At 35.9% G+C, this 25,879-nt stretch overlaps 1 protein-coding gene across 1 annotated transcript in view; it reads right to left on the bottom strand.

The window, feature by feature from the left end:
* Nucleotides 1–1,091: 1,091 nt before the first annotated feature.
* The window catches only part of LOC138106384 (PHD finger protein 14-like), a 163,578-nt gene continuing 138,790 nt past the window's right edge, over nt 1,092–25,879 (bottom strand). Inside the window, 1 exon segment of the mRNA XM_069006910.1 lies at nt 1,092–1,272. Coding sequence (XP_068863011.1) covers nt 1,198–1,272 — 75 coding nt within the window. The 3' untranslated portion in view covers nt 1,092–1,197.

Raw genomic sequence — 25,879 nt, 5'->3', positions numbered from 1 at the left:
TAGAGTAATTGTGATTGAAATTTCTCCATGAGCTAGACACATTTGAACCTCATGAACCAGAAAAGAATTCATAAAAGATATTGCTTAAGCACAGGCATGTTGTTTTTAAAATATCTGAAAATGTAATTTACACAGAGAGGATAAAATTGAGGAGGGATACTATTTACCATCTGATTTAACACAAAGAAAAAAGTAAAAGTGTAGAAGAGTGGGAAAAGAAGTGTACTTTAATTTCTCTAGAGCAAGATAAACTTCACTGAAGGGACTTCAGTGAGTGTTGTTTTAAACCTAAAAGAGAATCAGTGAGATTTTTTGTTTCTTCATTGCAATCTGTGAAACTATCAGGCTGTAAATCTACCTCTGAGTTTCTTGTACTTTCCCATTTACTGACCAGCACAGGCTAAAAAGCAGAGGTAAATTGGAAAACAAAATTAGGACTATAGGAAGAAAAGTTATTTTAAGATATTTATTACTCACTTGAAGGTCTAATGACACAGAAAGACGTTATTTTATTTTGTTAGAATGGAAAGATTGGCATGAGGGAATTAGACCTGGGTAGGATGGCCTAATCAAGACAAAAGCTTGACATTCATTAAAAGACAATGATCACATGAAGATGGAAAAGGTTTACATAAAGAAAAGTATAATGCAACAAGAAACCAATTAAAAATCACAATACAAATGTAAAACTAATTACTTCTAAAAATGTACCATACATATAAAAAAATCTTGCCTCTACCTACTCCTCAGAAGCATTTATTCTAATCACTGATCAGAAGAAATTTCAGAACTCCTTTAATAGAACATATTTATCTAACTTTTAAGAATCAAAGCTCTTGCTCAGAAATACCAAAATATGTCTGAGTTATAACTATCCTTTAAGGATAACACTGCTTTGCAGAGTAAAACATAAAATTGCCCTATTTGCTTAGTAAATGCTATAAGTGATGAATAACCCATCAGCTTTTCATAACGTGTTCAAAAAGCTTTCAGAATTTTATTGGTATGGTACTCAGTTCTGATAATTCAGCTTTAATGTAATCAAGAATATCACCAGGAGCTACTTAATTAATTCCCCAGTGCACCATGAATTTAATTTTCAATGACTTTATTGAGAACTTTTTTGTTAATTTTACAATGAGAAACTATAACCACTGTTACACAACTTGCAAATATTTCAAACAAGACAGCAATCTCCTATTTTTTTGATTTTTTCTGTTCCAAATTCAGCTCCTGAGATGGATTTTCTGCTTCAGCTTCATTTTCATCTTCCTGTAAAAGAAAATGAAAACCTGAACATTAATCAACTTATTGAAGAAGTTCACTTTTTCTGCTTATGCAGATGTATGGAATTCTTTACAGTCTTTTGCCTGACCAATAAGCATAAAAATAAGCAAAAAAAAGTAATTTATTCAAGTGATTGATTTGCTCCAGAATTGAAATAAAAATGATAAGAAATTTAAACAGGTCTAATTGCCTAAATTTATAGTGGAAGAATAATTTAATGAGTAAATATTTTACTGACCATTTTACTGGATGGTTACATAAAGAAATTATTAAATCACACACGGATGACAAGATATTCAAACACCTACAGCAGACAGTATTACACACCTTTACTTTGTTCTTGACCAGAGGTTTCCACTAAATTACTTTTGAATGCAAGAAATTTCATCATTGTACTAAAAATTACTTTTGAAAAGCATCTGCCATTGAAAAATGTTTCATTTTTTTGCGACCAGATGCGTTTACTTCACCATTTGATAAAAGACAATAAATTTAACTTCAGAGACACTTTATGTGCTGCAGCATCGTATTTTTGTCCCATCTAGCATATTTTTTTGACAGGTCTGCCAATTTTCCAATTACTTGTACCACCATATGTTATCTGAAGATCAGTCAGGTCTAAAATAGGAAACATGAGCATGTCAGGCAGCAGCATGCTTACAATATTCTACAGCTTCAGCTCCAAGAGTTGGGCTCATAATTCACTATGGGTTTCTCTGGATCTCACTGAAAAAATGAAGTGACATCATAATGCCTGCTTCCATAGGAATGGATACTATTTTGTGTCCAGTACAAAATTGTGACCTCCAAAGTAAAAATTATGGAAGAGTGAGAAAACTGTTTTATAAGGCAAGTTACAACCCATCACATCATGAACAGTCCTTACCACAATTTCAAAGTAAGGCCAGTTTTCCAGTCTGCATTTTAATTCAATTTACAGAGAATCTTCCACATTGCAATAACACAAAAAAGAAATGAACAGACATTTTGGAATGAAGAAGCATCCTGGCTTCTGTAACCCTTCTCATTACAAGCCAACAGTCGAGAGAAAGGAAACACCAGGGACATTTAGGTGGGACCCAGTAACCTGAGATGTATTTTCCTGATTTAAAAGAACATTTTCATTCTTGTAGGAAAATAACTTTATCCTTTTGTATCCTAGCCCTTCTTTCACCATCAAAGCATGCTTTGTAAGGATAACTATAATATTTAGAGGCAGAAAATATATAGGAAGCACAAATGGGCAGCACAAAATAGAACAGCAGTAGAAAATCTCATTTAAAAATCTGATCTTGTAATATGTCACACCCAACTATAATAAAATGGAAAAGCTAGTTGTTCTATTAAGGTAGCAGATACTCCAAGCCATTATGCCTCTGAATTCTCCCCCTTCTGGGGACAGCATAGGCACTGAGAAATACTTACATGACTGACCACTAAAAGCTAAAATTTCTGGACTGTCATCTCTGCAATTACCTTTAAAACATGTAGTGCTCCCTGTGGCTCTTTTCGTTTAGGTAAGAAAACATGTCTGTGCATGTGTGTGAAACCAAACACTGCAGATTCATTGAAATTAGAAGTGTAGAATCAGATCTTCCCCAAGCATACTGGCAGTGAGTAAAGAGAGTGCAATGTATAGTAGAGGTCACAGAGGTCAAACTTCAAATGAAAACAAGCACAGGGCAGAATTGGAAACAAAGGAGTGAGCTGTTACCAAGCTTACTGCTTACAGGTGACAAAAGAATACTGTGGAATAAAAAAAACACTCACTGAAACTTTTGGCTGCTACAGAAAAACAGCCAGGTTATTTAATGAAGAACATGTTAATAAAAAACCAGCAAATCTGCAAGTTTCTGAAGGTCCCTACCTACAGAAGTTGTATCCCAACTGACCTCAATGCCAGCTAATCCACCTCCCTAGCACACAACTTGACATTATTCTGATGCCCTGACTTGTGCTCCCTCATACAGGAACATAAACCCTACACTATCGCTCTTTTCCCAGAACTCTTCATATATTGCTTAGGGCTGCTTCTCCTAATAGATGGAGCATGCAGAAATTTCAGAGACAACGGGGCCATACCATCACTGAGGACTACAAGAGGGTCAAGGCACATTAGGCTCAATACTGAACATTGGCTTCCTGAGTTTTTTAATGGCAAAAAAGTTTTTGTCTAGTGAATGAGGTTTTTTTACAGAATCTTCTGTCTTTGTGTAAATTTGAAGTGTTTTAATTCTGTGCTCAAAAGGTCATACTTGCACTCTGGCAGATTTCCTAGGTTACAGCAGCAGCTGCAGTGATCAGTATATTCTGAGATGCAGAAACAATGGCTATCGGTGATGGCAGCTCCAGGATTTGCTTGGGTTGAATACTCAAGATGGAAGCATCCACCTTGGGGTATTTTGCAGAACTAATACTCTTTCCTTTGTTGATTTCCTGTTGCTTCAACCAAGTAAAACATTCAAACTGGTAAAAACTACCAGCAGAGCATAAATTGGACTTATATGGGTAGATTCCAGCGCACAATTCATCCAGATGCCTGACTGTTCTTTAAATGCATTGTTATTTTTGCATTTTTATGCACAAAAACTTTCTGACTAGCTTGCATTGAACCATGCTCCACATAGAACATCTTAATTTTCTACAAGCACTTTTACTCCATCTCTGTTTTCCAAGAACAGAAACTCACACCTCATTTGGAAACAGAAATCGGAGTTTGGTATCTCTGAACACAGGTGACTGCTGTGCAAAGCTCAGAGTAATGATGTCTGACCTTTCTTATAGCATGAATTAGCAAGGCGAGAAAACTTTTCCTTTGTCAGAAATGCCTTGAGCCAGATCAGTTCCCAGGCCAGTGCACTGCCACAGTGCCAGCACAAACAAGATAGCAAAAAGGATTTTTGGGGAACACTGGAAAGTATGAACCACAAGTTTTGGCCCTCATGCAGTTTTCTGCCAGAAAAGAAGTGACAGCAGAGGCCTCAGAATGACAATGTCAGAAAAATTTGGGACATGAGCCTCTATAAATTATAAGGAATGTTCTATCACTGCCAGTATGCTTGGGGAAGATCTGAACTGGCAATTTAGAGCACATATTAACCATACTACAAGATGAGAAAACTCACTATTATTTCAGTTTGCTGACAATGCAGGATTTCTATGAAATGCTTTATCTTTTTTTTAGTAGCCCAAGAGGAAGCCCGATGCCTGCACATGGAATACTGAAATGGCTGGAGTTTCTAATGTCATTAATAATGTTTGACTTTTCAGCTACACAGCCTATATAGCCTAATTATCAAGAAATTATGCGAAACAGGCTGCAGATTAAATATATTTAATATATTTGTTTTAGTAATTACCACCTATCATTATCACTATAATGCTTTTAATTCTGATGAATAGCAAAGGAAAACCTTTTATTTTCATGTTATCTGTTAAAAACCAGTCCATGATGGCAGTGTTCAGTTTCTATTACCAGCAGCTACACAGAGATGAAATACTGAATTCTGGTTTCTGTCCACAGAAATTCAGTTCATGTTATTTTTATTAATACCTCACATCTCTTTTTTATATTATTATTTATTTTTCTTCCAGCCACCTATGACTCCAACATCTAGTGCTTTCTGTTCTAAAAATCCTAAAATCAAAGTAGCTTTTCCTAGCAGATGTTACAAGTCCAACTTTTAAAGTAGTTCCTGCCCTTGGATGCCAAAAATAAAACTTATCTCAGTATCTTTTCTGACTACAGACAACCATAGACTCAAATATAGTGAATAGACTCAAAACAGTGAATACACTCACCTAAAAGATGCCTCAGCACAGATTTGGTGACTTGTAAGAATAACCAAGGGAAGTGAATCCCTCAAGACTGTACTACTACTTCTACTGAAAAAGTGCACTTAACAGCCAAAAGATGACTTTAATATTGAAATTAATAAAGTTCACTAATCTGGAATTGACATTATTATGGATTTCCAAAACCAACAGTGATGCAGAAAAGTATAAAGAACATTACAAAGTGATGCTAAACCCAACGCTCTGAACTGAAATGCCAGCTCAGGAGCTCCTTAAGCCACCAGTGACTGGACACCTCATCTGTATCCTGATGACACTGATGGAGAGATGGAGTTTCCACATTAGCTCTCCTACATCCTTTGCCCTGGCATCCCACTTTTTCTCTGATGGAAACAAGGTACTGGATTAAAGGGTCCTTTGGGTGCTCTACAGGTGTTTTCAAGTGTCCTACAGACATCTCTTCCTTCCCACTGCTTAGTCTGTACTTGGTAGCTGGGCATTTAAGGGTCACAGAAACAGAATGGGGTCAGGCATTTAGAACTGAGACCCTGAAATCTGCCACATAATTAAGTGTTGTGATTTACTGAAGTATTGAGCATTCAATAGTTTTGCTGAAGTTAATGAGAACGCTTTGATATTTAGATATCTTTAGGTGACAAAAACTAAAGGTAAGAGTCTGACTTTAAGATTCTTTTTCTAAAGTTTTGAGCTGACAGTTGAGAAAGACTGTGATATAATTTCATCCCCTTTGAAAGAATGTTTAAGGTCAAACACATTATTCTCTGACCAAAGAATAATGGGTCTAACAGAGAAAGTTAATTTTGTAGTAATTATTCCAGAATATTCCCCTGTGGACAAATTTTGGAATGAAAAAAGAAAAAAAAAATAGCCTAGAAATAGGGGTTTGAGTGTTCCTTTCTCTTTTTTTCTCCCTCAAACCAATTTCCTTCAAATAGTCTGAGAATTTCTTTTTCCTCCATTAGTTAATGAAATGAAATCTGGAAAATCACAGTGAATCTGACAATTCTTAACTCTACAGGAAATCTGACACTCTTCTGCATATAGAACAAATCACACATTAATTAACTGTGCTAGGAAATGCATCAATTCCCAGTTCTGTTCACCCACCTGTAATATCTAGAGTTGCATTAGAATGTCATGTATTTTGTCAACTGTAACCTTAATAAACTTAATAAACAGCTATGTATTACAGAATGATGTAAGGGATCATCTGAATAATAAGAAAGTATGTGAAACACAAAAATGCCGTGCTATAATGAGGAATGACTAAAGGGTTGTCTCTGTTATTACATAGTCTAGAAATACCATCTCAAAAGCACTCAGGACTAAATTCTGATCCCATTACTTTCTAGAGTATCTTAACACAAAAGACCTGTAATATGACTAACAGACTAAGGCATTAAGAATGTCCAGCTGGCATTTCATCTCTTGCCTCACAAAATCTAGCTAGGAAAACACGAGTTGGAAGCAGGTAAAAATACTTTTAATACTCTTAAAATATATCAGAAAAAAAAAGGATTTTACTAAATAATAGAGCTTTTGTTTGTGTATGTGGTGAAAGTCTAGCTTCCAAAGTCACAGGCCAAATTTGGAGGAAAATGAGTGTCAGGGAATAGTCACTCTGTTAAATCCCCAAAAGGAAAGCATCCAGCAGTAAAATTCAAAAGCTATTTTAATTCCAAAGCCTATGCTTTCTTCTTGAAATGTATTACTGACAGCCCTTATAATGACGAATGGTGCAAAAATACAGAGTACAAATGGAACAGTTCTTTACCAATGGATATTAGAAGCAAATATAAATTTATTGTGATAGATGACAGTTTTCTGTCACCACAGCTCTGCAGTGATAAGGCAGCTGTTTGTTTCCCAAGAAAAGGAGACCCTTGCTACATGGATCATTTTCATAGTGACAGCCTTGACAAGTTTGACATTTGCTTCATGAAGTATTCTAAAGCAGCCATCAAGAAAATGCCCCCTCTGGGACCACTGGATATCTGACAGTTGTACCTTTTAATGCGCATCGCCATTAATTCTTTCTGTCAAAGCCCACCAAAGCCCTACAGCGCAATCTCTGCTGATCTGGGACACTATAAAATGGAGGCTATGAAGGGACTAACCATTACAATGTAAGCAAACATGACATCAATTAACTGGAAGCAGCTCTCCACCCCACTTCGTTCAGTGAAAAGAGCAACGCTGGAGTGTTTCCTTACCGAGCAGTACGTGCTGCCGAGCTCTAGGTGGCAATGCAAGACCAGCAGAACTACTTTTACACTAAAGCTCCTCTTTAAGAAGCTCTAAGCAGCTGCATGTTTATCACAAACTCTTTCCTTTAACTCACACTGCTACAAGAACTTCAAAGTCTTTTTGAAATGTTTGTCAGTGTTCTGTATTTTCTATTTCCTTGTTTCTAATTCTGATTATACAGATAAATGTACCATCGCAAGAGCCCTTACAGTCAAATTTCATTTAACGCTTAGTACAGAAGTGGAATTTCATGCCAGATTTCAAATCTTCCATCTGTTCCTCTCCTTTTTAGGAGGAAACCATTCCACTGAGTGGTCCCTTTGGCTGACTGCCACTACAGTTGGGATCCTCTTCAGGGCAGGTGGTGCTTGAAACCCAACCATTGTTTTATGAGTTCAGCTGGTTCTCCTTGAAAAAAGTAGAGGAAAATGTTTCCTCTTTAAGAATTTTAGTCTCTAAAGGTTCAGGTTTATGAATGTTTGCCTGCACCTATAAATGCTCAGATATCACAAACCTGAAACATCAACTAAGAAAGAGATGAAAAGCAGCTTTAATGGGATTGTACTGTGCCTATATGGGACAAGCCTTCTTAATTTCCACTCCAGTGTGAGAGGGTACTCTAGTTTTCAAATCTGAAATGGCCCTGAAAAAGGTTATTTTTAAGGCAAATTTGTCCTTCAGTTATAATAATTACATCTGTGCATATATAAACACATATATGGAAACTACAATAGCATTTTCTACTTATGTAGCAACATAATAATTATTTTTATGATTTGTAAATTTAAAACAGAAAGTTCCACTTAATATGTTCTCATAATACTACTACAGAATAATATTTCATAGCCTAGAAAAGCATATTATAATGAAGATAATTTTAAATATTTATGGTTATACTCTCACCATATTTACACTATACATTTACAAAATTTTAAGAAGCAAACCTTATTCATGTTTTTCTTTATACTAGGAAATAAAATGGCTTCTTTTTACAATACATGAGAACAAAAGGTGCTCAGGCCAACAGTAAGGAATTAATAGATCTATTTCTTAGTACTATTTCATGAAAAAACAAAACAAAACAAGAAGTACAAGTATAATTTTTAAGTGCTCAATTGTTAGGTTACCAAGATACATGTATCTTGGCAGGTACTAAATGACAGCTGAAGATTTTTTCAGGCTTTAACTGCTTTCTCAAATAAGTTTGTGAAATATAATCTGCATATAATCTATATATATCTATAACCCTTTATCAAGAGGTCTGAATATTCTTTGCTTCAGAAATGATTAACAACATTAAATGGAAAAGTAGGCACAACTGAGTTATAGAAAAATGCATCTGTAAGCTATTATCAAGACATGCTGCCCAAAGTCGAAGGCACCTGAAAGACTTCACTGTAAACATCACTGAAGGACATGTTTGTAACAGAAAAAGACAGCACTACCATATGAAAGGAATAAATTTATCTCAATAACAGAGAAAATATGGACCCTAATGGAAATGTTTTAGGAAAAATGAGTGCATTGCATGCTTCTGACCAAAATTAATTACAGTTTTAATGTTTTACATTTCCACCATAATTCTTTAAATGGTGCATTTATTTCATAGTAATAAACATTCGGTTCATTAAGTAAAGTTCAAAATCTGTGTTACTCGCTACATTTAACAACCTTTGGCCCTCTTCTTCTGTATTTCTTGATTCAGGTTTCCAAAGCATTGAATAAGCAATTGAAGAACACAAATTTCATGACTCTGCATATTTAGGATTCTTATTTCATCAAAGACAAAGGGCAATTAATCTACCATTCTATACTGAATTTCAACTTTAGTGAGCCATGATAGATACTGAAATGAACTTACAGGAAATGCTTAATTAAATTACTCTAAAAACCATAAATAAAGTTTTCCCTTCCTTATGACAAAAGCAAATGCACATTTAATTGGAAAAAGCCTACTGTAGTATTATAAATTTAATAATTTTGGAATTCATGGAAATATTGCTATAATGTGAGAATTCAGAAAGCTTTTTTCTTCTTATTTCATCAGAACATTTCACCTGAGGACAGCCTTGAAATTCTGTTCAGGCTCAAGGCATAAAAGCTGGAACTTTCAATGGGGTTAATATGATGACGTAGGAGTCTGAACAACAGCAAAGGCCTTTATTTTGTCACTTATTTTCCAAAATGTGATATAAGAAAATGTTGTAGAAATGGCTTTATATTTGCTGTAATACTGAACTCCTATATTTAGTCACAATCCATGAAGTTGCCAACAAAACAGATAGAAATGAATGAAGCTGTAGAAGTAGATGAAGGATAGACTGTGAGAGCAAATAGAATCTGTGCTACTGCTGAAGAAATTAGAGAATAAAAAGACTTTTGCTTTAAAAAAACACCAAAACCCCCCAAAATTCCTTTCAGCAGGCCCCCCAAAACACATGATGATATTTAAATTCAGAATCCGACAACTATAACTAAGCAAACATTTCAATTAATTCAACAACATCAAATAAAATCCCCAAAAGAGCATTTTAGGCTAGGACCAGATCCATAGTGTCATATTAGCAGTCCCTCCCATCTCTCATGGAAGATCTACTCTTTTTCTACTGTTATCATTAATTTAATCTGAATTAACACAAGCATTGCAGACCTTCACAGAAGTCAAAATCATTGCTTTCCAAGCTGTATAAACATACTTTTAATTTGACTATATAGAATCAGAATGATTCCCTTCATCCATTTGGCTAAGGACTTGAAACCTAACAAGACAAGAAATCCATGGCTTTAAAGGTTGGACTTCAGTTGGTTTGATGGCAAAGGAAGTGTTGTAGATTTGTTTTTGTATTTTGACTTTATTGCTCTTTTGAAGGATCGTGTTCTGACCCTATAATGATGCCTGAACAATCCTGTTTCATACAATATATTAAATCAGTTGCCTTTGAAGCACCAAGGGTGTATTGGTAATAAACATGTAGTCAATTTGGAATCAAAATTGTAACATTTAGTATACCAAGGTTTTTAATAGTTTCAGGCTGATCAGCTTCTAAATTAAAAAAAAAAAGAAAAAAACCAACATATCAGATTTAACAGTAGATCTCTTCGAACTCCATTCCTCTTTGCATTTCCAAGCAAGGATCTAAAACCAAATGTCATTTAATTCAGTGGGTATACTGAGGATTTTTTGGTAACTTGTCATGATAGGAATGTTGCTTCCCTGTAGTTTTCTGAAGTCAGAATCAGATTAAATTCTTTCAACTGCAAATAATGTGATGTCCAACCATTTAGTGTTTCAAATATCATCAAAAAGAACTTTCCAAAAAGCATACCCTGTATAATCAGCATCTGCCCTCAAACATACTCTGAAATCCTTCCAAAACCTTGTATCTAACAATATTTATACACTTTGTGGGGGGGAAAAAAAAATTAGTTGCCTTTTGGAAAATTAGAATCAAATTAATTGACAGACCTCATCTCGATAATGGCAGTCACTGCAAACAGGGCTTCTTAAATGTTTATTGTGCATTTCTTTCTGATAAATTTGTAAGTCACTGTTTCACTAAACCTCATCAAAGTCATCTTTTGGTTTGTCAACAGCTTGCTTCCTGTCTCTGCCTACTCTCCAACAAATCACACATAGCTTTCTTAGAAGAGTGGGAGAAAAATACTTTGATGTGATTGAATTACTGAAAAGCTATATTCTAAAAGATTCCCAAAGCTAGGGAAATTTGGCTATAACTAATTAGTGTTTTGCATATTTATGCTAGAAGAGCTCATTACAGAGCTTACATTATAAATTGTTGTTTATGTACTTTTTCCTTAACACTCTGAAGTCACTCAATATCATTCATTGAAACTCCTTTTGAAGCACACTAAACTCTATGCCTCAGAAGGCTTTTTGTCTCCCATTACATTATACCACAGTGCTTCCAAGACATAATACTCTTCACCATAATATTCTGTACCATTAAGGAGCCACAACGTGCAAACATGTATACATGCATCGTTACATTCAGCTCATCTGATTACTGAACTGAGCAGTACCATTGACTGGGGCTACATATGAGCTACACTGTAGAACAACACTTCTCTGGAATGACACCAAGTTTAAAAAGCCCCTGAATCAAGCAGGGCATTTTAATTATGGGTATTTAAGAGGAAGCTGAGGCTATTTTCAGAGGGCTATGTTCTCCCGAAATCCTAGTGCTGCCACTCAACTGCCTCTACAGAGTTTCTGTCCGTCACCTTACGATGGGTCAGCTAAGGCCCCACCATGATGTTTGGTACTTGCTGCTCTCTGCTCTTGCTCAACAGCTGCTTTTGTATCTGTCAGTGTTACCTAATAACATCAAGCAAAACTTTCTATCTTCATTCATTTTACTTAGTTGCAATCTATTTGGTTTTATTCATTGGCTTTTCTTTTTCTGCATATACAGGAGCTCCAGGAATTGGATATCATGATTCTAAGAACTAACAGACAGTAGTTCTTTCATTATCTTCTGTTTACTGATGATTTAAGATAACTGACCATGTTTCCTTCACTCACAAAACTGAACAGGTAGTATATAAAAAAAGGTTATGTAGAAAAAACAGGCTCATGTTCTCCCTTGGCAAATACCACTTAGTATTTGAGACAACTCATTTTGCTGCTTCCTCTCCTCTACACATAACTTAGACAACCAACACATCCAGAACCACAGAAGCTTGTAGCACTCCCATTTAAATCAGCACTTAAATTTAGAAAAAGAGATAACTTTACTACTACTTCTGCCAATGTAATTTTAAAATACATTTATTAACAATATATAAGACTGTGAAGAAAATACAGCAAATGCCATCTACTTTGGCAGACAACAAATCAAGGATCTTACTTTTCCTGCATTAATTAATGTTTCTCTTTGTCTGTCAGTGCTCTCCTTAATGTCACTGAAAGTTATTAGCATTAGTTACTTGTTACTTGAATTGGACTTAGGTATTTTCAATTCATTTGCACTTAAGGAAACCTTTCAAGAGATAAGTTCTCAAAAGATCAAATAATGAAAAATTAGCTGTTGCTTCCCCTGTCCACTGAAAAGTCCATCAAATGATGCTTTTTAAGACCTAGATACAGAAAGGCCTCTAGGTCCTTCGAAGATTTGCTGTTCAAATTGATAAATGATAATACATAGATATAATATTTATTTCTCTATTATATTAATAAATAATCCAAATCTGGCCAAGTCATATCATGCCATGGGCTATATAAACACATCTGGGGAGTTTGATCATGTAGAGTCTAAAATCAGCTATGAAAAAAAATAAAAGAAGAGAAGAACAAGAAGTAAAACATCAGAGAAGCTAAGGGGGTGAGGAGAATGGCCATGTACATCAATCACATTTTGGTTACAAGTATGCCTAATAAATGAAGAATGATTAAAAAGTGGCTATAATCAAAATGTAGCCATTAAATGCAAAAATGTAGCCAATAAAACTGCCTCAAATAGATTTTTTTTGTTTAATAAAACAAATAAACTGATTGTACAGGACAGACAGAAAAACTCAAGACAGTTACTGCAGATATTTTATCAAAACAATACTAAGGCTTGAGTCAGTCTGTAGACGTGTCCTTCTGCAGGGGAAACTGAGTTGAGGTCAAGGGGACAACTCCCTGTGTAGGAAAAGCTGAGGAAACCTCTGGATTTCTGGAACATGTCATTGAAGAAGAGGAAGAGATGGAGAAGTGGTACTTAACAGGTTTTCTAATCTAAAGGAGGGTCACTAACAGAAACCAGCATAAAGCTAATGCATGTGTCAATAGTAAAGCAAGGTCTGAGACTCAGATGAGGAATTTTTCAGCTAAAATCTCTGACATTTGTACCCCTACTATAATGCTTATTTGGCCTGGAGGGTGTGGAGATTGAACTCACTGCTACATTAAAGAATGTATCCGTAAAATGTGAATAATAACACTTTCAATGTCAGGATGGAGTTCTGTGCATGAAAAGATTTATATAAGTGCTAAGTGCTATCATTGTTATTACATTCAGAAGGTACAGAAGACTTTAAAAGCATTAACTTTTCTAGCACAGAACATCACCCATTCTTTCTGAAGCCAGAAAAGAGGACATAAAATGAGTGTAGTTATTGCAAGAAATTGTCTGGTTTTAAGTTCTGATGCATCTTTTTTGTCTCTAGAAAAGGTAAACAACCATTAATAGCAGGAATTTTATGATACATGACATTGTATAATATGCAGCAACCTATAAAATATATGAAAAACAGTTTTACTTCATATAAACTTCCTTTTTGTCAGGAAATTATTTAATTGGAAAGATGCTTTGAGAGCAATCAGAAAGCAATGCATAAAAAAGGTGTCTGGTTTGGAATGATGAATAAAGAATGGAGTCAATTTTTAAAATATAATGTAATAAGGAAGTAACTACCAAGTCAGTGCTAGTACATCAGCCAGAGGGATCAAATGAAATTGATGTGTCTATTCCTTTTTCTCAGAAGGAGAAGCACCTGCTCTCCAAGGAAGACCACATCCTAATGGAATTTAAGTGGTGGTCCATCTTCTCTCTGTGAAAACTGCAGCAGTCATCTGGAGTTAGATCAGTTTTTTTATATGAATGTACTTTCACTTTTAGGCCATCTTGCATCATTTGAAGATAATTGTTAAGACTGTGATCAAGAATTACATCTTTGGGTATAGAAACTTTTGGATACTTATCTTCTGATTCTGGATTTTTAAAAAGTATCATTTACGTCCTGTCTTGTGCCTAGAATTCAAACTTTACTGTCCATTCAATGGACAGTGGAAGTGTCACATACAATATTCCTTTCATCCAAGAACAGCAATCATTCATTTGTCCTCGCAACATCACATTTTCAGATATGGTCAGCATTGTCTCTACATATAACCAATTTTTTCGCTTGAAAATCTTTATTTCATTGAGAAAAATAAAAGGCAGAAATTTTCTTTAATATATTTAAAACTTTAACTACAGGAAGATGGCTACTGATACTGCCCAACATGATAAAATACTTTCTCTGAACAGAACTGTCACTAATACAGTATTTAAATTTACAAAGTGATTTCCACATGAATGTGATTGTTCCAGGCTGAAAACAACATTTTAAATACCATAAACAAACAAGAGATGAATGCACAAAATGAACTGTTTAACAGAGGTTTATGTACCCCTTGCGCATTGTACTTGGAAATGAAGTCCTTAAACTCAGAGGCAGAGGATTCTCTTTGGATTAGAAGAGACACATGTGGTCCTTTCAGCAGCATCCTTTTATACAAAATTTGGCACTAACACCCTGTTTGCTTCAGCAAATGACTTCACGCTTTGTCCTTTTAATCCAATTTCCACCATAATGTAGACTGAAGTGTTGTGAAAATACTGAAAGAGGATGCCTGGAAATTTATTGCATTAGAAATCTAATCCAGGTGGTAATCCAATCCCACACAGCAGATTTCTCATTAACTGAGATGTTCAGCCCACAGATGGCTTTATACAAACCAGCATTCTGCTCTAGCTATGACTGGAAATAATTCTCACACATTGAGACATGACTCAACAAGGCAGGTAAGAGGCTAAGTCTGACAAGAAGAGGAACAGTCGCTCTACTGAAAGCTACAATAATTGATTTAACACTCATCCCAAGTTGAATAGCTCCGATTTGTAGGTTATTACAGCATTAGGTACTTGGCTGATGCAGCCCATGAGAATATAAGCCCACCTATTCAGCAAGAGCTTCATCATTAGGTACTGTCTCCTCTCAGGTGAAAGCACCACGAGTACCTTAAACAGCCACTCCACAGCAGACAGAAGCCCATTCAGAAAAACCTTATTCATATTTTACCATCACAGAAAACAACAATGTCCTAGCCAATGAACATTGCTACTTTTGTCTTTTATTTCTTGAACTGATTCTTTCCTGGAAAGGACAGGCACTTGCAGATGCCAGCAGCTTGTCATGTATGTGTCCTGGCCAGAAAAGCAGCATCCCCATGTTCTCCTTGTAAAAACCATGGGTCCATTTGTGTCCCAAAGGCAACACAAGGCTGCTGCTCATTGCTTGTGAATATGAGGTCAGACTTTCTGTCAGCACAATGAGATCCACCAGGGATTTAAATAAAAAAATACAAACCAAACAGTCTTTAAGAAACTTAAACATGATGAAAGCATACCACTAAGATATTCCCATCACAACATGCAGTGCCACACACCTTTTTATCCTAGCCAAACAACTATCTATTCACAGAGGTGTTTGTCTTTAACCTGTCTTGAGCAGAAGAAGGAGAAAGAAAATGGTGTATACCCATATTAAAAATTTCTATCTAATGCTTGCTTCACAAAAATTTGTGAAGCTAACATTTTTGTAATGGAGTTTCTTTCAAATTTGTCAGTTTTATACTCTTCTTCACAGAAAGGTAAATTTGTTCCTTAATAATTTCTGTAATTCTTCACAAAATATAAGGTTTTGTTTATATAGGGTATTTCAAAGTTAGGGCTGGTAGAAGCAAAAAAATGTGCAGGAAGGAGAAAGAATACCCAAACCCCAAGAAAATACATTCCCTGGCAATGTTCTTTTCAACGTGATTTGAACTGCAGTTTTCCTGCACTGGGTCAATAAACCAGCCTTCTTGCTTAATGAAAAGGATTTGCATTCCTGGCCTATGTAAAAATACAGGCTGTATCTGTGATTTTCTTTTTCCTGTTTCTCTGAGTGACTGAGGTGACAGCTAAGATTTTTATTTTGTCTGAATAGTTCAATAAATGCAACACAGTCCTCCCCTACTCCTTGGGTAAACTCCCCAACATTTTTTTTTTTTCATTTTCAAGGTCTTATCCACTGATACAGAGAATAAAAGGGAATTTTCTCTGTGCCCAATTGGTTGTTTTATTTTGACCTGATAACTAGACAAAAGCTGATGAAAACAACACGTCTCAAAGTTGCTCCGCTTCCCTCCCACCAACTGCTTTCTTAACGTGTGCAGAACTTCATACTTAGGTGCATGTTTTACCACCTTCAGGCTTGTTTCCTTCTAGCTTTCACAGCCTACTTCACAGAATTCTCATATTTTATCCAGGAAAGTTCCTGGAGATCCTTAGGATGATGCTTATAACCTTCTTAGTATAATTTCCTTTGGATAAAAGCTCTTCTTTCTTTCTTTGTTGCTGTTCTTCATCTACTTCCTTAAAAGAACATCTATTGGAAGAAGGATAAGGCAGACATAACTGCTTACCACTTACAGATATGTTCAAGGTGGGGAAACTGAGTAGATTTCCCTAGAAAGGAAATTTCTGGAAGTTGTTTCGCTTTTTTAAAATTTGGAGTCGTAATTTTTCCTCTAATCTTACATTAAGAGAATTAAAGTGAAGAAACTGAAACAGGCACCAGTCTCTCCCTCTCTCTAAAGAACTAAACCATATTCTGGGACTATGTTCCAACCAGACAACCACACCTATGTGGACAAAGTGACATATATTTTTGTTATCACTTTCATAAGCCAAATTTTAAAATATTTTAGAACTCCCATCACATTAATGTTTCACCACTCGGAAGAATATTCAGATTCCATAGGAATGAGGCCTATAGCCATGAGATATGCCATGAGATATGTAGTGAAGGGATTTCCATGAGATGTGTCACACCCAAACCCTCTGAGGACTAGCTGGAAAGCAAGGGTGTTTATTTTCTGCCAAATTTCTATACTCTTAATGCAACAGATTTTAACTGTGATAACAGCAGCTTCTGTCTCAAGTGTTAGAGATTTTCTGAGGAATCCAGCAGGTTGTGATCATATTCAAATTAACCAAGATAATTTTCCTAACTAACCCTCTATACGTAAAATCATCCTGCTTTCACCATGCCAGATGCATGTGCCCCACTAATCCAAAAATATTAAATGCATAATTGAATTTAATTTCCTTAGGGCATATGATTTCATAACCCATGGCAGGAAAGGATGAGAAGAGTCAATTAACAACAAAATGCCTGTCCAAACAAACAAAAGGCCAGACCTCCTCAAAAGCTTGCCTTGTGCTTTGCTTTCTACATTAATGTTCATGAATGAATGCTCTATCAAGCCCTTCAAAATCAAGCAGTAGATACTCTGCAGTTAAAAATTTTTTTCATACTCTGAGAGGCACTGTCAAGGATATGTTGCTTAAGAAACTTTCCCTTCAGAAAGCCCTAGGTGTAACTCTCCTGAATGTGTCACTGAAATACCATTTTCAAATGCAAGACTGGCTGACTTGCTGAAATTTCTAAGCCATGCAGCTAACTGGAATGCTATCATGAAAAGACCAATATGACCTCACTTCTGACAAGTGACAGCCTTCCTTAATGAAGTTATTTGGTGCTAGAAGATGTGAAATGATCTCCTCTGAAAACATTCTGAAGATATGAATTCTCATGCTGGAATTCAGAAGCTGCCATCAGTCAATCAAAGTCTAACATATTATATGATTCTGGAGTTTGCTTGCCTCAGAAGGATTGATGTATGTTAAGTATGAAGTATGAGGTACTAGCAGTCAGCGTGCCTGCTCCATCTGCCATGAAGACATCACAGTTGTTCTGCAAAGCAGACAGGCTCCTGTAGTTCTGGAAGGGATGAAGACAACCAAGGACTTCTCAGTACTTTCATTTCAAAGCACAAAAAGCTGACTTGTAATGAAATCAATTCATCTGACATCCGAAGATACTGAGTTTACCACAGTGAAAAAAGCCTCTGCTATGTGCAATTATACATATTGGTAGCCTAATGCAAGTTTTGTCTGATGAACTTGTCCCACACTATTTTGAACCAATATTTTGAAAAATGCACTGTGAATTAAAAATTTGCCAGCCTGCATCTTCATAGCCAACAGTCAAATGTGCTGGCTTAAGTAAGTGCCTGATTTCCAAGAGGTATGATCCCATATTTGATACAGACATATCCTCATACAGCAACTCCTTTATTCTGAACCACAAAGCAGTGGAACATACCAGTTAAAGCAGGTTCTTATCCTGTAGGTAGGCAGCTGTTCAGATTGAAGTACTGTGTTATTCTGAGCCCTCTGACATGGCTGACCACAGTTCAGTGTACATAAAAAGCATAATGTTACAAAAGCTTCCTAAGACCTGAACAGAGCATAACCAAAGGTAATCAATTCATTTCTCTGCAATTGGATATAGAACCACTATTAATTTCAATGATTGTGACTCAAATTATTCTTTCCTTTGTTGAGCTCTCTGAAAATTAGGAAATTTGCTTGCACAAGATGCATTTGATGGACAGTAGAAGGAATGCCTAGAACATAACTCATCATCCTTATGTTCCACATTGATTTTAGGATGCAACAATGCAAAAATTCCCTAATACATATGCTAAAAACATTCTGGCAAGAACAGTTGGCAAGCTGTTCTACAGAGTGCCCATCCAAGAGTAAATTCCACTCTGTCTGCAAATAATCACAAAAGGTAAAGATTCAGAGTCTGTAGGCACTGGAAATGTTTACAGAAAGAATTAAAATTGAAATTGCAAGTTTCTTTCAAGCCACTGATCATACGGTATTAAACAAGCTTTATTGCCTTATCATAGCAATTAATTTTTGTTTCACATTAATGACATTCTTATCATGCCTGAGATGCTAATGCAATTTGACAACAGCAAACACCATAACATCACTTAGCTTATCCATGTCACTTGTAGGGACAAATACACAGCTTTACATTAATGACCTCCCAAAATGGACTGCTTTTGTGATTTTGTCATAGAAAGATTCATTCTCACATTGTCCTTTAATATCTGATTTTTAAAGAAAACAATTATCACATTTCTAGGCAGCACTTCTAAACCAAAACACTGGGTATACCCCACAAAATTGTATTTTGATGTTTCTTATTAAATACATGACCTTACTAAATCTCCCAGTTTATTTCCCAGTTTATCATCAATGTGATGTGATACTAATGAGTGATTAAAGTTAAATTTATTGCTGGAAGAAAACACTTGGAATTCAAAGTAAAATTCTCACATACATCAGAAACAATAAGACTTCATTTCAGCTTTCTGCTTGTTTGCAAAAAGCTGTGATGGATGCCTTGGGTCTTTTGTGATGGGACTGGCTCCAAAAAATAGCAGTGTCTCTTCTGACCAGGTACCTCGGAGAGCACCTCTCTCAGAAGACTGCAAAGCTGCAGCTGGAATTAGGGAGCTAGTAGCCATAAATATGGGAGTTGCTGCTCCAGGGCTTGGGAAAGGAGCATTCACAAAGAAAACACAAAACTTAACCATTCATCCTTCAACAGATTAAAGAAGCATGGGATATGACACTTTAAAGCACTACAAATCAAACGGTTTTAAAACAGTAGTAAAGGGACAGCTGTGAATTCTGCAAAACAGATGTAGGGTTTCATCACCTACAACCTTCCTCTTCTGTTATTACTTCCTTACAAATGTACCAACACTTCCCTGCATTTTCTTGTTAGAGAAGCTGGAAGCAGAGCTGAAAATGTGTTGAGACACTATAGTATTTATATGAACTGTAGTATTTGTGTATAAAATGCTTCATTACAGTGTATTTTGGATTATAATTACATTCTTATTAACCCAGTTACTTTGCTATGTATATATTAAAACATAATTATATACTGTGATATGTACCTCTCCACTATTACATTTACTGCTAAGACTGATTTTAACTAAATTAAGAGTTCATTCAGATACACTCAGTATACATGTATATTGTATTTTTTTTCCCAGACTACATTACAATTGTACAAAAGAGTAAAGTGCTAGATATATCTTAAGTTTTCTGTAAGAATAAAATGGGTACCTTTAAATTGACACTAAACATGTGCCATAGTTTTCTAATGTCTTCTAAACAAAATATTTGCAGGATTAGTAGGAAGTTTACTGCAAGCTTGTTTTAACTTTGACTTGACCTTCACATTTTTTTTTAAAAAAACAAGGTTTTTGTATTCATACATACAATACCTTTGAAGATGGGGTTAAACTTGTCTGAAGCATTTTAATAAAATACTGAAAACCTCCTTTAATTTATGGCATATATATTTTCAAGAAGGAAAATGCTGATATTATCTTGGTTATAAGCTTGCTGCTGAAATGATTTAGATATTCTTTTCCTTTCACACAGTATCTGTATAAAGCTTTTCTTTGCATGCAATGAATTATAGTTGACACTTCAAACCTATTCTATCAGTATCTTCTAGTTCAGAAAAATGAGAAAACATAAATATTTATTCTATGTATACAGAAAAGACACAGGACTCTGATAAAAATGATCCATTATGGAGTGATGAATAATTGTTACATGTGTCACACTTAGAACAGTAAAGGGCAAAAAAATTTGCCACTTTTTAATATGAGGATTTGAGGTTATTGTGCAAATAAAAATGCAGTCATTTTATCATAGTGAGCTGATAAGTGTTCGGCCCAGTGATTTTTGATGACATTCACTTCATGACTCTATGGATGATGAAGCTGCTTGATACAGATCCTTGGTCTGATTTGAAATAGCCTATTAATGACGTGCTTTAACAGTGGAAAAGTATTTATGCAAACAACCTTCCATTTTCCTGGTTGATATGCGCAATACCTCTCTTGCTTAAGTTTACCAATTAATAAAACTCGTTCCATAAAACTTGTTCCATTCTGTGATCTGTTCATTGTCTTTAATCTTGTTTCTACTACTAACTTAAGTTTCTACATTATGTAGAGAAGTAGAGGCTATTATAACCTGCTTAATAATAAACACTGTAGGACAAGAATGTGAAATTTCCAAATATTTAGAACAATATTATCAGCCTTCTCATCAGTCTTTCCTTTAAAAAAAAAAAGATTTCTCTTATTAAGTGCAAACGCTAGCCAAAATGCAGTAAAAAGTACTAATACAATGTCATCTATTCTTTTTTTTTAATCCACAATGTCTGGTTTTATACTAGAAATGAAAGCTCTTTGAGGTAATCATCTTCCTTTTTTTTTTTTTTTTTGATTCAGTGATTTTAACCATATAGCCCTGACTGCAACACTGAAATGCATTCATGATACAAATTATGGAGCTAAAAACAAATACCCAAAATTCCAAGTTCTTGGGGTAAGATTGCCACAAGAAATGCATACTATTGAATTGCACAGAATTATTTGCTAATTTGTGTTATGGGAGCTTCACAGACTGTAACGTAGAGACCCTGTACTTATTAAATTCAGTACATATTGATTTAAATGAAAATAAAGTAGTATTAATTCAGTAAATAAAAAATAAGAAAGTTCTAAAGTTATAGTACTCTGGAAAATTGGCTAAGACATTTTCTTAAAGGGCTATGTTTGTATTAAACAGTGAACTAGAAATCACAATTCATAGATGCTAACTTAGCTGAAAAAAAATCCAACCTGGAACCACAGCATATCCGCAATACTGCATCTGAGAAGTTTTAATTTTTGGCACAATTTCTTGGCTTCATCACTACACATGGGCATTGGCAGCTTGTGACATAAAGAAATAAGAAGCTATAATGGACAGGAGCAAATATTTCTCTAGTCCAGTTTCTTACCACGTAAAATGGCCACAGGCAGACACCCAGAGAAGACTGCAAGATGAAGGCAAGAACAAATCAAATTTACCCATATTAGTTTCCCAAATTAAATATTATTAAATACAATTACTTTAGAGATAAAGAAATTCCACCTGAAACACTTAGTATCATATGAAGAATTTAGAAAACACAGGCTTTAGAAATAGTATTTTCAAGAACACTCCAAGCTCTTCCACCTTTTGATCTTAGATGAAATAATTGAAATAAATGTTGATTTCAAATTTTCTTTGAGTTATCAGTGCCTCTGCATGAGATCTTGAGGCAGGGATGGAGATCAAATGTATTTCACTCCATGGCATAAGAAAGACCTTGCAGAATCATGCTTGTGGTGAAGAAGGAAGTTTCCTCTACTTCATCTTTCCTTACAGGAGCAGGGATTAGATTTATGTCTTTGGTAAGGTTTTAATGTGCTTCCCCTTTTTGAATAACTTGGTGCCTCTGCAGACACTAAAAGCTTTCTCAAGTAACACTATGACTTCGAAATTGGGTTATTTTTACTCTGCTGCTTATCAGGCTACAATATGAAAAATGGTGACTTTAGGATTATCTACACACTGAATAAAACCATCATTTTTGCCTCAATCCCCATTTCAGATATCACCCTTGAAACTACAAAGAGACTGTTGAAACAAGCAACATTTTGCAGAAACAAACATCTAAAATTTTGCACAGCATGCACACATGCACACAAATTATATTCTGTGGGTGAATCCATTTTTAAATGCTGACTTACTGAGATTTTTTTCCCAGAGCTAAATATATAAATAAAGACTCTCAGAAAATGAGAATAAAAATAAGTATCTAAAATGCCTTAAAAACCTCTGCTCCTTTCCTCATGTTCTCTTCATGCACTTAGTAACTTGTCTTCCATTTTGAGTATTATATATCCCAGATTCAGAGATTTTTTAGAACAAATATGCCTTAATTTGACTAATTTTTTACACTTCTGTAATGGGTATTTTCTAAAGGGCTGTCTTTATCCTCCTAAACTCTGGACATTTATTTTTGTAATACCCATGTGACCCTATGTAACCAATATTGGATTAACTGAGTTTACCTATAGCAAGTGCCTATAAGTAGTAGACAAAAAGTCTACTGAAAATTTGGGGGAAGCAGTAGTCAAGTACAATCAAAGGATTGGAAAACATACAGGGAATGATTCTATTGTCAGTCGTACAGATTTAAGGCAAGTTTCTCCACTGGCAGCTCATTTTAGAATTTAGATTGTAAGTCTCCTCAAGATTAGAAGCTACTACTTGAATTTTTTCTGCTTTCAGATAGAATTCTGAGGATAGAATCCTAGATTTGAACTCAGAATCATGGAATTATGGAATCCTTTAAGTGGAAATAATCTCTAAGATCCCCAAGCCCAACCATTACCCTACCAATGCCAAATTCACCAGTAAACCATGTCCCCAAGTGCAAGACCTTCAAGTCTTCTAAATATCTCCAGAGATGGTGACTCGATTGTTTCCCTGAGGAGCCTGTTGCAATGCTGGACAACCCTTTCCTTCAATATTTTTTCCTAATATCCTATCTAAACTTCCCCTGGCACAACTTGAGGCCACTTCTGGTCCTGTCACTTGTTACCTCAGCGAAGAGACCGACCCCCACCTCTGTGCAGCCTCCTTTCAGGCAGTTGTAGAGAGTGTTAAAGTCCCCCCGAGCTTCCTTTTCTCCAGGCTAAAGACCCCCAACTCTTTCAGCTGCTCCTGACAAGACTTGTGCTCCAGACCCTTGCAATGCCATTGCCTTCTCTGGACTCACTCCAGCACCTCAGTGTATTTCTTGTAATAAAAAGCCCAAAACTGGACACATGATTCAAGGTGTGGCCTCACCAGTGTCAAATACATGGGGACGGTCACTGCCCTGGTCCTGCTGGCCACAGTAACCCAGCTACAATCCAGGATGTCACTGGCCTTCTTGGCCACCTGGGCACTCTGTTGGCTCATGTTCAGCTGCTGTCACCAGTACCCTGAGTCCAGCTGGGCAGCTTTCCAGCCTCTCTGCACCCAGCCTGTACCATTGCATTGTATTGTTGTGACCAAGAGCAGGACACACATGGTTCCCTGCACTTTGATGAATCCAAATGAACACTGGTAGTTTTCCAACAAGCCAAGTGTGGATATGCCTCTGTCCACTAATAGTCTGAAAAGATTTCTCCTGATAAAGATCACAAAAAAACTTCACAAGGATGAAAGCAGACGCATACCACTATGTGTGAATTCCAATGCTTGTGGCTCTTGATACCAAATAGGAGTCTAAATTTTGTGTCACTAATCACCTTAAAAGCAAAAATTCATCCTAATTTGCAGAACGAAGCAGGTTTTTCAGTAATTACAACATTAGCTCTTAATTCTAGTCAATCTCCTGAACAACCCAAATATGACAAGCTTACTTTTGTGGGGTAAACTGAGAATATGGCTGTAAAATAGGAAAAAAGTGCTCCTTTCGAATGGACAAACATGGAAGAACTGGCTAATACATTAAATCCAGAAACACTAGTGAGTATTTTGAAGATTGTTTTCATTTATTTTTTCTAGAGCACCCAAATGACAATGCAATCACAGTGTCAGCCCTGGATCATTTAACTGCATGCTGACACTGAAAAGGGAGGTCATGGTCCACAGCTATGCATGTCCTTCACCCCCATGGATCTCACTCCATGGTCTGCCAGAGTAGCCCACTGACCCAGCTCACTTATCTGCTGGTCCAACACAGACTGCCCTTTCAGAAGCAGTGTGGGCTTGGTCTGGCAGCCACTGAATTGCAGAGCATCTCCAGAGCCCATCTCAGCCATCCTCCTAGGTTAAAGCCTCCTCCAGGTGCCCTGGGAAGTCCTCTGCAAGTATCTTCCTTGGTAAACACTGGCAGAATCTGTGGAGTTTTAGGCCAATAGTTTTAGCCAGCTAAATCATGCAGTAGGCATATCTCCACCTCTATTGTGCATATGCAGAACTACAGAATAATACAAAGCAGTCATTATGAGAGGACACAGAAGTATCTTAATTGATAGGAAGTGCATGCTAATTCCCTGTGATGATTCCAACCAATTTAAACAAGAATCTTACCAGAGTAGATTCACCTACACCCTAGGACTGGATAATGGAATACCAGCTTTCCACAGACACCGCTCCTCATCACAGTCTAAGTCTCTCTGAATTTAACTATATTTTCAGGAACACTTCCTGTTTCTAAATGAAACAAAGACCATAGCTACTGCACAGAATATGTCATTCTGGGTATTCCAGGTCATCTTGAGATTTTGAGAGACTAGGATAGCTACATAGCCACACTTAAAAATTAAAAATTAATTATAGGAAAACTGTTCACTTAAGAAGGATTTAGCAGGTCAATGAGGGCTATTAAAGATAATAGTGTGTGTTAACCTACTTGATAGTCTTTAGAAAATACATGCTTGAAGTTAATATAAATTTAGTTTTAAAATACTGTTAATTCAGGTAGATTAATGTGCATATGACTATCATAAAAATACACACTAATAGCAAAAAGAGCTATGCCAACAAATAACAAATCACTTATCCTACTGCACTGAAATATTTAGGCAATATGAACTCTTCAGTGTCTAAATATTCTGTTTAACAGTGAGAGAAATGTAAAGTAACAATGCTTTGGCGAAGCAGCATTGGGACACTATTGGGATTGCACTGCAGTTTAGAGATAACCGGGAAGCAACTGGGTAGGGGAAATCTATATAACCTATGTTACTAATGACTACTGACTGACCTCTGCTTATCTTCACTACCTTAAGGATGACATTGGAATCTTTAACTCTGTTCAAGCCTCATTACCTCAAATCTAGCCTGTAATAACTTAAAAGGGTTCTGACAATATTTTCAACCTGTCATATTAAAATAGGAAATTTCTGATATTATGTATCATCTACAAAAAGGATCATTGCTTTGTTCATGTAGTG

Source organism: Aphelocoma coerulescens, chromosome 2 (assembly GCF_041296385.1).
Source record: "Aphelocoma coerulescens isolate FSJ_1873_10779 chromosome 2, UR_Acoe_1.0, whole genome shotgun sequence".
NCBI lineage: Eukaryota > Metazoa > Chordata > Aves > Passeriformes > Corvidae > Aphelocoma > Aphelocoma coerulescens.
Note: the sequence above shows the minus strand (reverse complement) of the source record. Positions and strands in the feature narration are given on the sequence as shown.